Raw genomic sequence first — 14,704 nt, 5'->3', positions numbered from 1 at the left:
GTTTAAAACTTTGGGTAGTCTCCAGTATAGGAGGGGTGTTGCCGAATTTTTTTTTAAGAATCGAATTTAATTATGTAATTATTCGTATAAAATTGTGTAGAAGCGTGGAACGAAATCAACAGCTCGTCGCTCACATATGGTCGCAGCTAGTTCTTCTAGCAGTGAAGATGACATGTTCTTAGGTGCCGATCAAGAAGAGGCACCTGCACTGACTTGCGATGCTACCTCTTCCAGCTCGGTTTCACAGCGCAAAGACGGTGTGCCTTCACAACGGAATCAATTCACCCGCAAGTACGAGACACATTGGAGGGACGACCTTTCAATGTAAGTTTGTTTCGGTTTTAGTTTTTTTATTTAATTATAACATAATTTATGAACAACTAATCAATATTTCATTAATTTAATTTAAAAATTGGATGTACGGGCTCTCCAACACTACGGCCGATAACTTGCGGGCGGGCCGTAGTGTCTCAACCGTTGGGAGCTCCCAATCAGTATCGAGCATCTAATCTGAGGAGATCGTGGCCTTGAAACAACACACAACTCATCTCACCGAAAAATACGAACAACTATCGGTGAATTATGAACAACACACGACTCATCTCGCCGAAAAATACGAGCAACTCTCGGTGAATTATGAACAACTCCGCCAAATGGTCATGAACATTACATCACAGAAGGATGATACATGTGTGCCCCCTTTTTGGCTGTATGGTCCTGGGAACAACCAGCCTCCTTCTCCTCCTCCAGCTCCACCATTGTTCTTCTTTAATATATTTTTGAAAACACATTAAATTTGTAATGAATATTATTTAACTTTATTTTTTTATTTTTGATGTTTAATAAAATTTTATTTGCATAATTGGTTTTTTTACTATTAATTTATATAATTTTATATTATTTATTCTAAATAATATTTTTTAAAAAATATATAAAAAACCCCACCAACGGAGTTACCGACGAAATGTCTTCGTCGGTATTTTACTGAGAATTAAGAAATATTTAATAAAAATACCACAATTATTGACGCCTTCATAGATAAATAAAGTCCGTTGGCATTTTACCGTGTTTTTCTCATTTAATTGGGCACTGTGTTTAAGGTTGACTCACTGATCATCAATCACTATAACCGTGTTTTTCTCATTTAATTTTTTGACATCGTAACTACTCTGTTTTTAGTCTAACAAATTAGTCTAACATGTCAATTAATCATTTCTTGACATTGGTTATTTAATTAATGTTACCTGTCATTCATTTCTTCCTCCCAACCAAAAAAAACCTATAATTAAAAATTTAATCCCGAGTTAAGCCAACTTGCAGATTCGCAAATCAAGCAAAGAGTCAAAATTTTGCACTTAACTTTAATAGGTTAAGAGAAAGAAAGATAGGTAAAAATGCTAAGTAAATAAAGAAAATTAAATAAAAAAAACAATAAAAAATAAATTACAAGAAAGTGATAAAAGAAAGTTTGTAAATTGTATAAAACTTGTGGATAAGTTTTATATATGGAGCTAACTACCATTTCCAGCTACTAGATGATTTATTTATGATTTTATAAAGGTAGAATTTCACATGAATTTAAAATTTTAATTCTATATAAATTGTCTAAAACAAATAAAGACTATAGAATCTTAATTCTAATATAATTTATTCTCTTTATTCACGCATATTCTTAAATTCCTAGCTGTATATATTCTTGTTATACTCAATTGTTGACCACTAATATGAATCTAATAGTGAATAATTATTCTTTTTAATGAAATGACACATGGATACATGATTTTTTTTTATATAAATACTAGTTGAATCTTAATCAAAATCTCTTAAATTGTTTAAGAAACTATGATAGCATAGTAGTTTAATTATATATTGTTCCGTCCAAATTGTTTTTTAATTCAATTAAGCTCTCTATTGATAAAAAATGAAATTATATGATATTTCTTTTAAAAAATTCAACAGAAATTAAAAATATTAAATTGAATATACATGGAGATTATAAAATGTTTTATATCCACATATTCTATATTGATTTTTTTTTCTATTATTATATATTAAAAAAATTATTTCAACCAATATATATATCAATAGGCAAATACATATATTTGGATGAGAGGTGCAATACAAAATGTGTTTTGAGTTGAGAAGGAAATAGTTCATATTCTTAGATGAGTCTTAGATGATCATGAAACACCTATTTAATTCAAGGATTTTTCACGGGTATATATGGGATTCATTATCATTTGTTTCATTTTAAATATTACAAGATTAATAATATGAATAAAAAGAATTTTATGCCAAATAGCTATGTTAATTAGATTAATATACAAACATACAATCCGGTGTTTGAAATGATTTCAACTTCAATGGGAGGTAATTAAAATTGTTCATGAGATTAATTAAAAAGGGATAAATTTATATAATTCGAAAATCAATAAATTATGAAATATTAAAAAATAAACAAAATATGACACCAGACCACTCTTACAACTAAATTCTTAAATGATAGTCAATTTAAAATGTTTTACATTAATTAATAGTCAAGCTTGGAAAAACGTAACTGGATACATACTAGAGTCGTGATTCTCTTTTCTGAAGAACTTGAAGCGTATCAAGAGTACTCGATGCGTGCAGTTTCCAGTCTTGCACTCCGACACGTATTTCCAAGGACTGTAGAAGTGCTGAAGCATTAATTTCCAGGAACTCGGCTTCCACAGAAATCTGGAGTGTAAATGTCCATTACGAGGAAATTCTTGAATGGCTTTTTCGTAGCTGACAAATGAACTTCAATCATGTACTCTGTCTCGCGTGCATGGCAAGCAGCCCCACACAGAACAATCCTCGTCTTTACCTTGTGTGGCCTTCTCACACATGTTAAATACAATCGAGCGTGCATCCTATCGGACTTCCCACTTGCACTGTGCTTTCGGATATGAGTATCGGACCTCGTACTCGTGACAAAGATGTCATGCTATAAAAATGTTTCCACATTATCGAGCCACGAAAATCATGAATAAATTAATTCCATCTTCCTCTATAACCCAATGTTCAAGGAATAATTTTCTGATAATTAATTTAGAAAGAGAAAAAAACCATTGACAGCCTAAGAATCGAGAAAGTTGGACCTACAAATACGTACATGAATAAATCTCATAGCCGCCATTGGACCTTTGACATGTATGTGATTCCATGGCAGGCATTACAAGTTATACTTCTTGTTGTCTCATATGCATGTAGAAGTAGCAATCGTAGATTGGCCCCTCAGACATAGGATCTTGGCTCTTTTATTCGTAGAAATAACTTGGATGGTTTCCTTCCTTGTACATATATGGAAGAGGTGAAAGGAGTAAAAATGGAGAAATTTTTTAATTAAATTTTAACTATATTTATAAGAAAATTATTAAAAAAATTTAAAGTTGAAAACTGTTCACAAAATATAGTAATTTCTTTCATTTTCTAATTATATATTAACTACTTAATCAATTCTTGAAAAATGTAGTAAAAATATTAAGTAAATGAATGAATAATACATGTGCGTGAAGCTCTAATAAGAAAATTCGTGTAAATGGTCATTGCATAACTATTATTGAGTTTTCTTTACTTAAAACAAAAAAAAAAAGTTGAAATCGTGAGTCAACCTAACGTTTGTATTGACTCAAATCTAAGCATACCAAGAATCTGAAACAATTGTCATGCTAATTACTCAATATCAAATTAACACCAACAAATATTAAGTAATTAGCATTACAAAAAATAACTTCAAATTAATTTTTTAAATTTTTTTTATCACTTTATATATATATAAACAGTTCTATTTTTAAAATGCTGTTTCGTACGGTGTCAAAAATCGGCCACAAAAAATAGTAGGATATACTTGCACACAATATTTAATGAAATGATACAGAAAATGGATGAGAAATATAGTCCAGATTATAACCCCTGAATAAAGGAGAAAATTCTAAAGGTTGAAAGTTGACGAAGTAAAATATAAATTAATTGAGGTCTAGGCTAACAAGTATGGAGAAAGAGAATCAGCTCTAGTACTTTGTTGTTTCGTTAAGAATACAATGGGTACTTTGCCTCACGCCTTCTCGTTGTTCGCTCTAATTTTGCTCTTGACATCCGGTACAGCAGCCGATCAAATTACCAAGACACAGGCTATTTTCAATGGAAGCACTGGAATAGGAGCTATTGTGGATACAAGTTCCCGTATTGGCAAAGAAGAAATAGTAGCGATGGAAGTTGCAAAGGAGGATTTCTATGGCTTCGGAAATCTAACATTTTTGCTTATAAATGACTCTCAAAAGGATACCATCCATGCAGCTCTTGAAGGTAACTATATGTTTTGCTTTTGAAATAAGTATCGTTTGCCTTAAATTAAGATAAATCCAAGCTCACATCTGTGCGTTGCCTATACTGCTATACAGCTAAGGATCTTATCGACACACGACAAGTACAAGCCATTATAGGACCACAGACATGGGAAGAGGTGTCATTAGTTGCTGAGATTGCCAGAGAAACACAGGTTCCAATTCTTTCTTTTGCTGACACGGCTCCAGAATGGGCACCTGAACGATGGCCTTCTCTACTTCAAGCTTCACCTGATAAGCGTGCTCAAATGAAAGCTATAGCTGCTATTGTGCAATCATGGAACTGGCATCAGGTCATTGTGATTTATGAAGATACAGATTCTTCAGCAAGGGGAGTCATACCACATCTACATGATGCCCTTAGAGAAGTTAATTCAGAAGTAAGCCAATTTGTAGCCTTCTCTCCTTTTAATTCTTCTGATTCAATGTCCAAAGAGCTTGAAAATATCAAAAGCAAGCAGTACTGTAGAGTCTTTGTTGTTCATTTGTCCTTCAAATTGGCTGTGCGGTTATTTGAAATGGCAAACAAAATGGAAATGATGAAAAGGGACTATGTATGGATCACAACAGATCCCTTTACAAGCCTTGTCCATTCCATCAATGCCTCTGTAATATCCTCAATGAAAGGAATTCTAGGAGTCCGGAGTTACTTCCCTAAAATGGGACCGCATTTCGTGAACTTTAATCAAAGATTTCGTACACGTTTTAGGAGAAAATATCCCCGAGAAGAAAGGAATGAGCCTGGGATTTACGCCGTGCAAGCGTATGATGCTATGAGGACAATAGCTCTTGGATTAAATAAGACCGGAAGTAAAAGGGGAGGGAAAGAGTTGTTGGAAAACATTTTGGACGCAGACTTTCTTGGTTTATCAGGTAAAGTTAAATTCAAAAACCAGAATGTTGCTGCAGCAGAAATATTTGAGATCGTGAATGTAATAGGAACGGGTTACAATGAACTCGGGTATTGGTCCAATGGATTGGGATTCTCGGAGAACATCCATGAAAATTCTAGTTATAACAGCGCGTCGATGATTGATTTGGAGCAAGTGCATTGGCCAGGGGGGCCTAGGTATACTCCAAGAGGATGGACTGCACTGACAAGTGCTAAGCTATTTCGAATCGGAGTGGCTTCCTTGTCAGGTTACGAAGAATATGTGAAAGTGGAAAGTGATGATCGCTTGGGAACGAACTTCTCTGGTTTTGCAAACGAGGTCTTCAAAGCAACTACAGCAAGCATGCCATTCTTTCCGCAATACGAGTTCCAATACTTCAATGGAAGTTACAATGAACTTTTAGAGCAACTTCATCTAAAGGTAAGAGGCAGCTTGATAGAGTAAAATGATTAATTAAATTTTCATTAATTGATCATGCATGCACGCATATTCTGAAAAAAAAAAAAAAATACTTTAGACTAATCATACTTTGTTGTACTTGGACTTTTTGCCCACAACACCAGAATTTTGACGCAGTTGTTGGTGATGTGGAAATAGTTGCAAGCAGACACCAATATGCAGAATTCACCTATCCATATACTGAAACAGGATTGGTGTTGATCGTCCCGGTCCGTTCGAGCAGTAAAGCATGGTCATTCATTAAACCATTCACCGCAACCATGTGGGTTTTAATCTCAGTGATTACAGTCTACAATGGTTTTGTTGTTTGGTGGATAGAGCGAAAGCATTGTGATGAACTACAAGGCTCCATCCCAAATCAAATTGGGATCATGATTTGGTTATCCTTCAACACTCTTTTCTCCTTGAATGGTAAATTAAAGTTTTTAGTTCCAATCAGTTTCCTTCTTTGATTTGAACTTTTGAAAATATATAACTAATCCTTTAACAAGCAATTAATTAACAATATCTTGCTGACAACAATTTGATTTAGGGCCAAAGCTTCATAGCAATCTATCAAGGATGTCAGGGGTGGTGTGGCTGTTTGTGGCTCTAATCATCATCCAGACGTACACAGCCAACCTCTCAAGCATGCTAACTGTACAGAGGCTTGAACCCACTATACCAAGTGTTGAAGAACTATTAAATAGCAATGCAATGGTTGGTACAGGAACCTATATGGAAAGATATTTGGCGGAAGTTTTAAAATTCAAGAACCAAAACATGCAGCATTTTCAGTCAGCAGAAAGTTATGTTAAAGGCTTCGAGGACAAGAAAATTTCTGCTGCCTTTCTTGGAACTCCCAGTGCCAAGATATTCCTTGCAAAATACTGCAATAGCTTCATCCAAATTGGACCAACGTACAAAATTGGAGGGTTTGGATTTGTAAGATCTCGCGCTCATATTTATTCACCTTTTCCGTTCATTAATAATTTTCCTGAAATTACTATTGCTAATTTACATTCTTACGGGCCAAACCAAAATATGCATATATATAGGATTAGTTCTTGTAAAATTTGTATTAGGGCCAGAGGCTTTTTGTTGACTTTGTAGGTAGGTTGGACCACAAGTTACAAGGTGTTGAGTTTGACCAAAGGAAACTAACAATGAAGTCTTCGATTTTGAACAAAATTAGCAGGAGAGAGATGATCACTTAGATAGGTTCAATGAATCATTAAATATAAGTTGAATAAATTAGTAGGTTATGGTAAAAGACACATGCCTAATCTTATGCTTAGTTGCTTCGAAATACTAACACGTCCAAATATATATATATATATATATATGAATTAAACATGAACTTAAGGAGTGATTAAATTTTAACATGGTTAATTTGTTTACCAGGCGTTTCCGCGTGGATCTCCATTACTTGCTAGCATGAATGAGGCTCTACTGAATTTATCAGAAAATGGAGCGCTACAAGAACTAGAGAAGACATGGATTACCCCACAAAAATGCCCGAAGATGCCAAGTGATAGTTCCAGCCTTGGTCCCAGTGGATTTCGAGAACTTTTCTTTATAACTGCATGCACAACAACAATTGCCTTCGTCATATACGTTTGTCGCACTAATTTGTTGAGGCATAAAAACATATGGGGAATTATCTCAGCTGTACTGAAACGTTGGGTCTCTCCGAGGAGGCACTTCACTAGTAGAAGAGTAGCCAACGTAGAAATTTCATTACCGGAAATTCATCTAAAACCAACAAAATTATCGACGGAATAATTATATCAATAAATTATGGTGATAATTACCGATAGCCAATATTCCATTTGTAATTCAGTTGGTATATACCGATAGAATTACAGACGGAATATATAGAATTTGAAAAAAAAAAACGGTTCGATGATGTGAAAGTTTTTGCGGGTGATTTTACCGATGGACTCACCGAAGGATTCAAACCGGGATCTCCGTATAGTGACGTGACTAATTCACCGTCAGAATTACCGACGCAATCACCGACAGAATAAGTCCGTCAGTGATTTCATCTGCAAAAGTTAATATATCACCACTCTACCGACCCTTTCCTTCTCTATTTCGCCTTCTTCTTTCCCATCCCAACTCTTCCCTCCCAAATTGCAAACAACCCCCCTAAAAATATCCCCCTCTTCTCAACACAAGTCATATTTCTTTAAGTTTCGTGGTCACAACATCCGTGTTTTTTTGTGTGGATTTTATCATTTTTTGTAAGTAAATTTTTTAAAAAAAAATTTAACATTTAAATGTCAATTTTATTGTTTTTTTAGTATATGTATTTTGTTAATGTATGTACAAGTTTTATTGTTATTTCTCAAACAAACTTTGTAGTATGAATGTATAATTTTGTACTTATTATGATTTGTTTTAGATTTTATAAAATTGTATTTGTTAGTAAATTGTTGAAACTTTGTTGAATTACCGAATTACATGTGTTGTGGTGAAATAATTAATAGCTTGTTTAACGGGTCCGTTTTGATTTTTATCAATGCTATTGCAGAGTTATAATTTCCGTAAATTTATATGTATAAATTTGTATGGACGTTGATAATTGATAATGAATATTTATGAGAAGTTTTAATTAGTTTGTTGGATAATCTGGAGGTAAACCAATATTTTTGCAAATTTATTTACCTAATATAGTTAATTAATACATGTTGTCACTATAATTTTATAGAGGTTCGATAGAAGTCATGGGTGATCGTTCATGGATGTATCGAGATTCACCCTAAGGATTGCGGAGGATGAATTATTGTAATGGGGTTAAGGGTTTTATTAATTTTGCAACATCTATTCCCAGAAATTTTACTGAAGGCGGTATTAGGTGTCTATGCAGGAAGTGTCAAAATAAAAAGTATCTGCATCTAGATGTTGTAACGATGCATCTTTTACACAAAGGGTTCATGAAGGATTACCTATGTTGGTATGCACACAGAGAACTATTTGTTCGTAATGATAGCATGGGAGAAAGGGTGGTTGGGTCAACTTCTAGTGCTAGCAACGTGCACTGACTATCAATGATGCTTACAGGAATATGGTTATGGATGTTGTCGCACGTACCCCACGCGGCGTCGATGGCAATTTTCGTTTGTTTGCTTGATTGGTTCTGTAGGAGTCTCCACCTAGTATTTAATTGAAGGTTACTAGGAAACTCGAGTGTACTGGTCGTTGTCAGAGATTCGAGGGTAAGGAACTGGTTGTGGCTAGGGAAGGTATTAGCATCCCTAGCGCACCCAACCTGAGGTAAGCTACTTCGTGTTTTGATGTGATTTTAAAAAATTAAAATATTAGTCAAATTCTTAAGGCGTTAATAAATCAATTATTAAATCCCAAAATATATGTAGAAACGTGTTCTTACATTTTTACAGGAAATACAACATGATTTTATTTGTACTTAAGATACTTGACCATATGCAAATTAAAACATTAAATTTTTGTCTTTTTTATTTTATAATTCAATAACATACATAAAAAAAGTTCAAACACACACACATCATTTTTTACATGTTAATTGTGTAGGCGATTTTGGTTTATTATTAGGAATTTTAGGTCTTTATTGAATAACAGACAGTTTCGAATTTCAGGATTTGTTTGAAATTTTCAATAACTTGATTTATAATAATGATAATGAGTTTTATTTTTTATTTGTTACCTTGTGCGCTTTCCTATTATTTTCCGATGCAATTGCTAAATCGGCGCAATTTCCCCTTCATGTGTGGTTACCGAATGCCATGGAAGAACCTACCCCTATTTCGGCTCTAATACATGCTGCTACCATGGTAACAACAAGAATTTTTCTTGTAGCTCGACTTCTTCCTCTTTTCATAGTTATACCTTACATAATGAAGCTAATAGCTTTGATAGGTATAATAACAGTACTATTAGGAGCTACTTTAGCTTTTGCTCAAAAAGACATTAAGAGAGGTTTAGCTTATTATACAATGTCTCAATTGAGTTATACGATGTTAGCTCAATTGAGTTATACGATGTTAGCTTTAAGTACGGGCTCCTATCGAGCCGCTTTATTTGATTTGATTACTTATGCTTATTCAAAAACATTGTTGTTTTTTAGGATCTGGATCCATTATTCATTCAATGGAAGTTAATGTTTGCTATTCTCCGGATAAGAGTCAAAATATGGTTCTTATGGGTGGTTTAACAAAACATGTTCCAATTACAAAAATTGAAAAATAACAAAAATTCAAAAAAATCAAATACAATTCAAAAATTTAAAAATAAACCCTAGAAATCTACAAGAATTGCAGGGAAGGCCTTCTGTAACTGTAGGAACAGTGGCTGGAAGGTTTCTGGACATTTGAACAGTGGCGGCGTGTCTTCTCCACGTGCCACCGCCACTGGCGGCACATGGGTTCACGCGCCGCCGCAAGAAAGTCCAAGCGAATAGAGAGATCTAAAACGTCTTCTCCCCCTCTTCCTTTCTGCACCGGAGGTGAGGATCACTGTCACTGCAACAAGAGAAAAATGCATAAACAACAGTTGATTTTAGTTTTTCTTTTCTCCTTTTCGGATCTGTTTTTGGGTCTGTTTTCAGTTATGGTTTGTTGTTCTTCCTTCTTCCAGTGGCCGATCTGGCAGTTGTAAAGAGGGCTGCGGTGGTGGCTGGTGGAGATGGAGACCTGGTTCGGTCGGCGGGGAGTGGTTGTTTCTGGTCTTGGAGAACCGGTTGGGGTTTGGCTGGGACAATAAGAAGAGAGGAAGACAGATCGGGGAAGAGAGGCTGGGTGGTGGACGGTGGTGTTGTCTTGGCCGCGAGGGAGAGCGACGGTGAGGGAAAGAAGGAGGGTGAGCGGCGGCTGGCTTCTTTGGAGGCCAATCTGCAGGGAGAAGAGAGCAGAACAGATCCGGGAAAGAGAAGGTCGGGTCATTGTCTGTTGATGTTGGCCAGGTGAGGGACTGTCTTGTAGCCGGCTGGGACAAGAAAATGTGGGCTGGTGTGCTTTCCGGTCGGCTCAGGGAAAAAAACCAAAGGAAACAGAGGTTAGAGGAGGTGTATGAGTGGCGGCTGGAAAAGCTAGGAGACTGAAATCCAAAAGCTGGGGAGGCGGCCACGGTTTCTGGCTCTCTATTTTTTTGCCAAAAGAGAGGGGGACCACAACTGCTGGGAGAAGAAAAGCTAGGTTATTTTTATGGTTTTTTTTGTGGTTTAGGTTTCTCCTTTGATGTCTCAAAATTGACCCTTGTAAATTTTTTCCCCCTCTTTTTATGTGTGTTGCAACCTCTATTTCTAAGCAAAGTGGCTTGGTCTCCAAAACACATTGGTCCCTCAACTTCTTTATTTTTTGTCAATTTTGATTTTTTCTTATTTTTTTGTATTTTTGAAAACGAGCAATATCAATGTCAACTCAACAAGAAAAATCAGTGATTGTAAAATTAACGCGTTAAAAGTTGAACACGTTCAAAATACCTTTGAAAATTTAAATTCTTCTAAGATGACGTTGAAAATGCTAAAAATGATGCAATATATCCAAAAATGCATTTTTTTGGGTTTTCGTTGTTTTTTTGCTATTTTTGGTTTTTTCTGAAAATTTATCAAAAACATAAGTCTAAAATTGGGTAGCAACAATTGCAATGAGAATGAATTAAGGTAATGTCAGTAAATGTCTAATCGTAGAAGAAGAACCTAATGCAGATGCAGTAAGGTTTTTTGATCTGTTAAAAAATTCTGACGAATCATTATGGGATGGCTGCACGAACCACAGTAAATTATCGGCTGTAGCACAGGTATTCACCATCAAGTCAGATCACGAGTTGAGTGAGGCCGGTTATGACAAAATTATTGAATGAGCGAGAAGCATTTTCCCTGAAGGGAACATGCTGAAAGAGAACTTATATGCTCCAAAGTCTATGATGAAACCCCTTGGTTTAGGATACCAGAAAATTGACATGTGCCCTAACATCTGCATGTTATACTACCTTGAAAATGCTGAGCTGACCGAGTGCATGACATGTGGACATTCCCGTTACGAACCCAGAACTGGCAGGGGAAAGACTCTCAGGCATATAAAACACTTAGACACTTTACAATCACACCTAGACTGCAGAGATTATTCATGTCACCAAGGACTGTTGAACACATGACATGGCACCAATCACATGATGCGGTTGATGGAGTGATGATGCATCCTTCTAACGGCGAAGTATGGAAACATTTTAACAGTATGCATCCTCACTTTTCAGCTGAATCAAGGAATGTGCGTCTTGGGTTGTGTACAAATGGATTCAACCTATTTGGGTCATTTGCTACTCCTTATCCTTGTTGGCCGGTCATACTCACGGTTTATAACTTACTACTAGGAATGTGTATGAGACCGGAGTTCATGTTTTTATCTACTGTCATACCCAGTCTGAGCAGTCCAGGCCGGAATATAGATGTTTGTCTTCGACCGTTGATTGATGAGTTGACGTAGTTTATAAAATTTTGTTGTGAGGTCAGCTTTGATGTGGACTATCAATGATTTTCCAGCTTATGAAATGGTTTCTGGTTGGAGCATGCATGGAAAAATAACATGTCCATACTGCATGGAAAACAACAAGGCATTCATGATAACAAATGGAGGTAAAGCTTCTTTTTTTTTTACTGTAACCGTCGTTTCTTGCCAACGAATCATAGGTTCAGAAAGAACATAGAGGATTTCTTTGTTGGCAGAGTTGAAAATGATGTTGCACCCCTGCGTCTTTTTTGTGAAGAATTGCATGATGTTGTATCAAAGTACGGTGACATTGTGTTTGGTTTTCAATCTCCTCTGCCATAAACTTGATGTCATGCATATAGAAAAAAACATGTTTGAGAATATTTTCAACACCATCATGGATGTGAAGGGGAAGACAAAGAATAACATCAAGGCTAGATTGGATATAGCTTTGTTCTGTAATCGTAAAAACATGGAGTTGGTTTTTGATGGGTCATGAGTCGCAAAACCAAGAGCAAGCTTTGTGTTAGAGAAAAATGCATAACTACTGGTCTATAAATGGCTTAAGAGTCTGCGTTTTCCTGATGGACATGCCTCGAACATATCAAGGTTGGTTAATATAGAGGAATGCAGATTGTATGGAATGAAGAGTTATGACTGTCACGTGTTTATGCAAACACTCATTCCATTAGCTTATCGTGATTTGTTGCTAAAAGGGATATGGGATGCACTCATGCAGATTAGTCATTTCTTTAGAGATATATGCTCTAGCAAGTTGAATGTTGATCATATTGAGAGGCTTGAAACAAATATCATCGAGACAATATGCAAACTTAAGATGATATTCCCTCCATCATTTTTTAACTCAATAGAGCATCTCCCCATACATTTACCGTTCGAGGTAAAAGTTGGAGGACCGATCCAGTATAGATGGATGTATCCATTCGAACGGTTAGATATTACAGTTGCAATGTAATTCATATATAAAAGTATTTTCTTTGTTTTTCTTAATTGAAAATATTTGGTTAATTCCATGCATGTACTTGTTCAATCTTAAGAAAAAGGTTAAGAACAAGGCGCATGTTGAAGCTTTGATATATGAGGCCTATATTATTGAGGAGATCTCAACATTTATCTTGTACTATTTCGAACCTCATTTAAGAACGAGAATCAATCGCGTTCCTCGACATGATGATTGTGGTGAAGTGCGTTCTAGTGGAAACTTGTCAATATTCTCCAATCTTGGACAAACCACACCTAAAAATGTTGTAAGGGGAAGATATTTGTCTGAAATAGAGTTCAGACAAGCACACAATTATGTTATATTTAATTGTGATGAACTGAGACCTTTTATTCAGTAAGTATATATACTACTTAAACTTCGTTAAGAATGTACTATTTATATATTGTAATATCATAAACTCATATAATTTGGAACAACCTTATAGGCAACATCAACAATATTTACTGTCAAATAACTCACAGCTGACTGAATCTCAAATCTTTCAATTACAAGATGAATAATTTGCCACGTGGTTCAGAACACATGTAAGTACTATCACAAACTCATTATCTCTTGCAAAGTTATTGTATGTCATTACATAATTCTCGTTTACTGTTCATTATTGTACATGATATACAAGGTTTATCAAATAGGAAGGAGTGCTGCTATTTCATTGTCTTCACTAAGCCTGGGTCCTGAAAGAAAAGTTAAGTGTTACAACGCGTATTTTGTCAATGGATATGTGTTTCATATTGAAGAATACGGGCATGGAAGAAAGACATACAACAACGGTGTTTATGTTAAGGGTTCGACTTGTAGTGAGTTTGAAGTTGACTACTATGGTAAATTAGAAGAGGTCGTCGAACTGCAATATCATAGCGAGTGGAATAGAGTATTTTTATTTAAATGCTATTGGTATGACACCACTGGCAGAGGAATTAGAGTAGATCCTCACTATGGTCTTGTTGAAATCAACTCAAAAGCTAGGCTCCGCAACGTAAACGATGTCTTTGTTTTCCCAAAGCAATGTCAACAAGTTTATTACACATACACCCCTTCCTTTAGAAAGGACTGATCAAGAGTTGATTGGTTATTCATTTTAAAAACGAAACTCAGGGGCTGTGTCGAGGTTGTTCAGGATAAGAATGAAGACACAAGTGTGCGAGATGAAGTCTTTCAAGTTAGTAAGTTGGTTGAACCATATCGAGTTGCTCCTTCGATTGACGTAGAAGAAAATTCAAATTTTCATGTTTTCGATGATAATCTTGTTGATGTTGACGCAGAGGAGTTGAATGTTGTTCTGAGCTCTAGCGGACAAGCAAATGTCGATGAAGATGATGATGATGATATCCATATTGAAGATTAAAGATGGAGCTGATAACGATTCAATTGATGACGAAGAAGAAGAAAATTCTAACTAAATATCAGAATCAAGAAAAGTGTAAAGCATTTTTTTATAATTTAATATTATGGATGATATTTTGTAACATGAAATATTTATTTTATAATTGTTAACTGTTGTTATTGTTTTGTACG

At 35.3% G+C, this 14,704-nt stretch overlaps 1 protein-coding gene across 8 annotated transcripts in view; it reads left to right on the top strand.

Annotated features, from left to right (window-relative positions):
* LOC7485146 (glutamate receptor 2.7) overlaps window positions 1–14,704 on the top strand; it is an 83,313-nt gene that overhangs the window by 19,132 nt on the left and 49,477 nt on the right. For 2 of the 8 annotated variants that reach the window (XM_052445936.1, XM_052445942.1), the window contains exon 1: window positions 4,013–4,329. The exons of 2 other annotated variants lie outside the window; for them this stretch is intronic. In XM_052445936.1, coding sequence (XP_052301896.1) covers window positions 4,065–4,329 — 265 coding nt within the window. In that variant the 5' untranslated portion in view covers window positions 4,013–4,064. Of the gene's footprint in view, window positions 1–4,009; window positions 4,330–4,424; window positions 5,681–5,823; window positions 6,131–6,251; window positions 6,644–7,102; window positions 8,007–14,704 lie in introns of those variants that run through there. 4 more of the 8 variants (XM_052445927.1, XM_052445932.1, XM_052445946.1 and 1 more) reach the window with 4 other exon arrangements.

This window comes from Populus trichocarpa, chromosome 1, assembly GCF_000002775.5.
Source record: "Populus trichocarpa isolate Nisqually-1 chromosome 1, P.trichocarpa_v4.1, whole genome shotgun sequence".
Taxonomy (NCBI): Eukaryota; Viridiplantae; Streptophyta; class Magnoliopsida; order Malpighiales; family Salicaceae; genus Populus; species Populus trichocarpa.
This window is presented reverse-complemented; position numbering and strand designations above follow the sequence as displayed.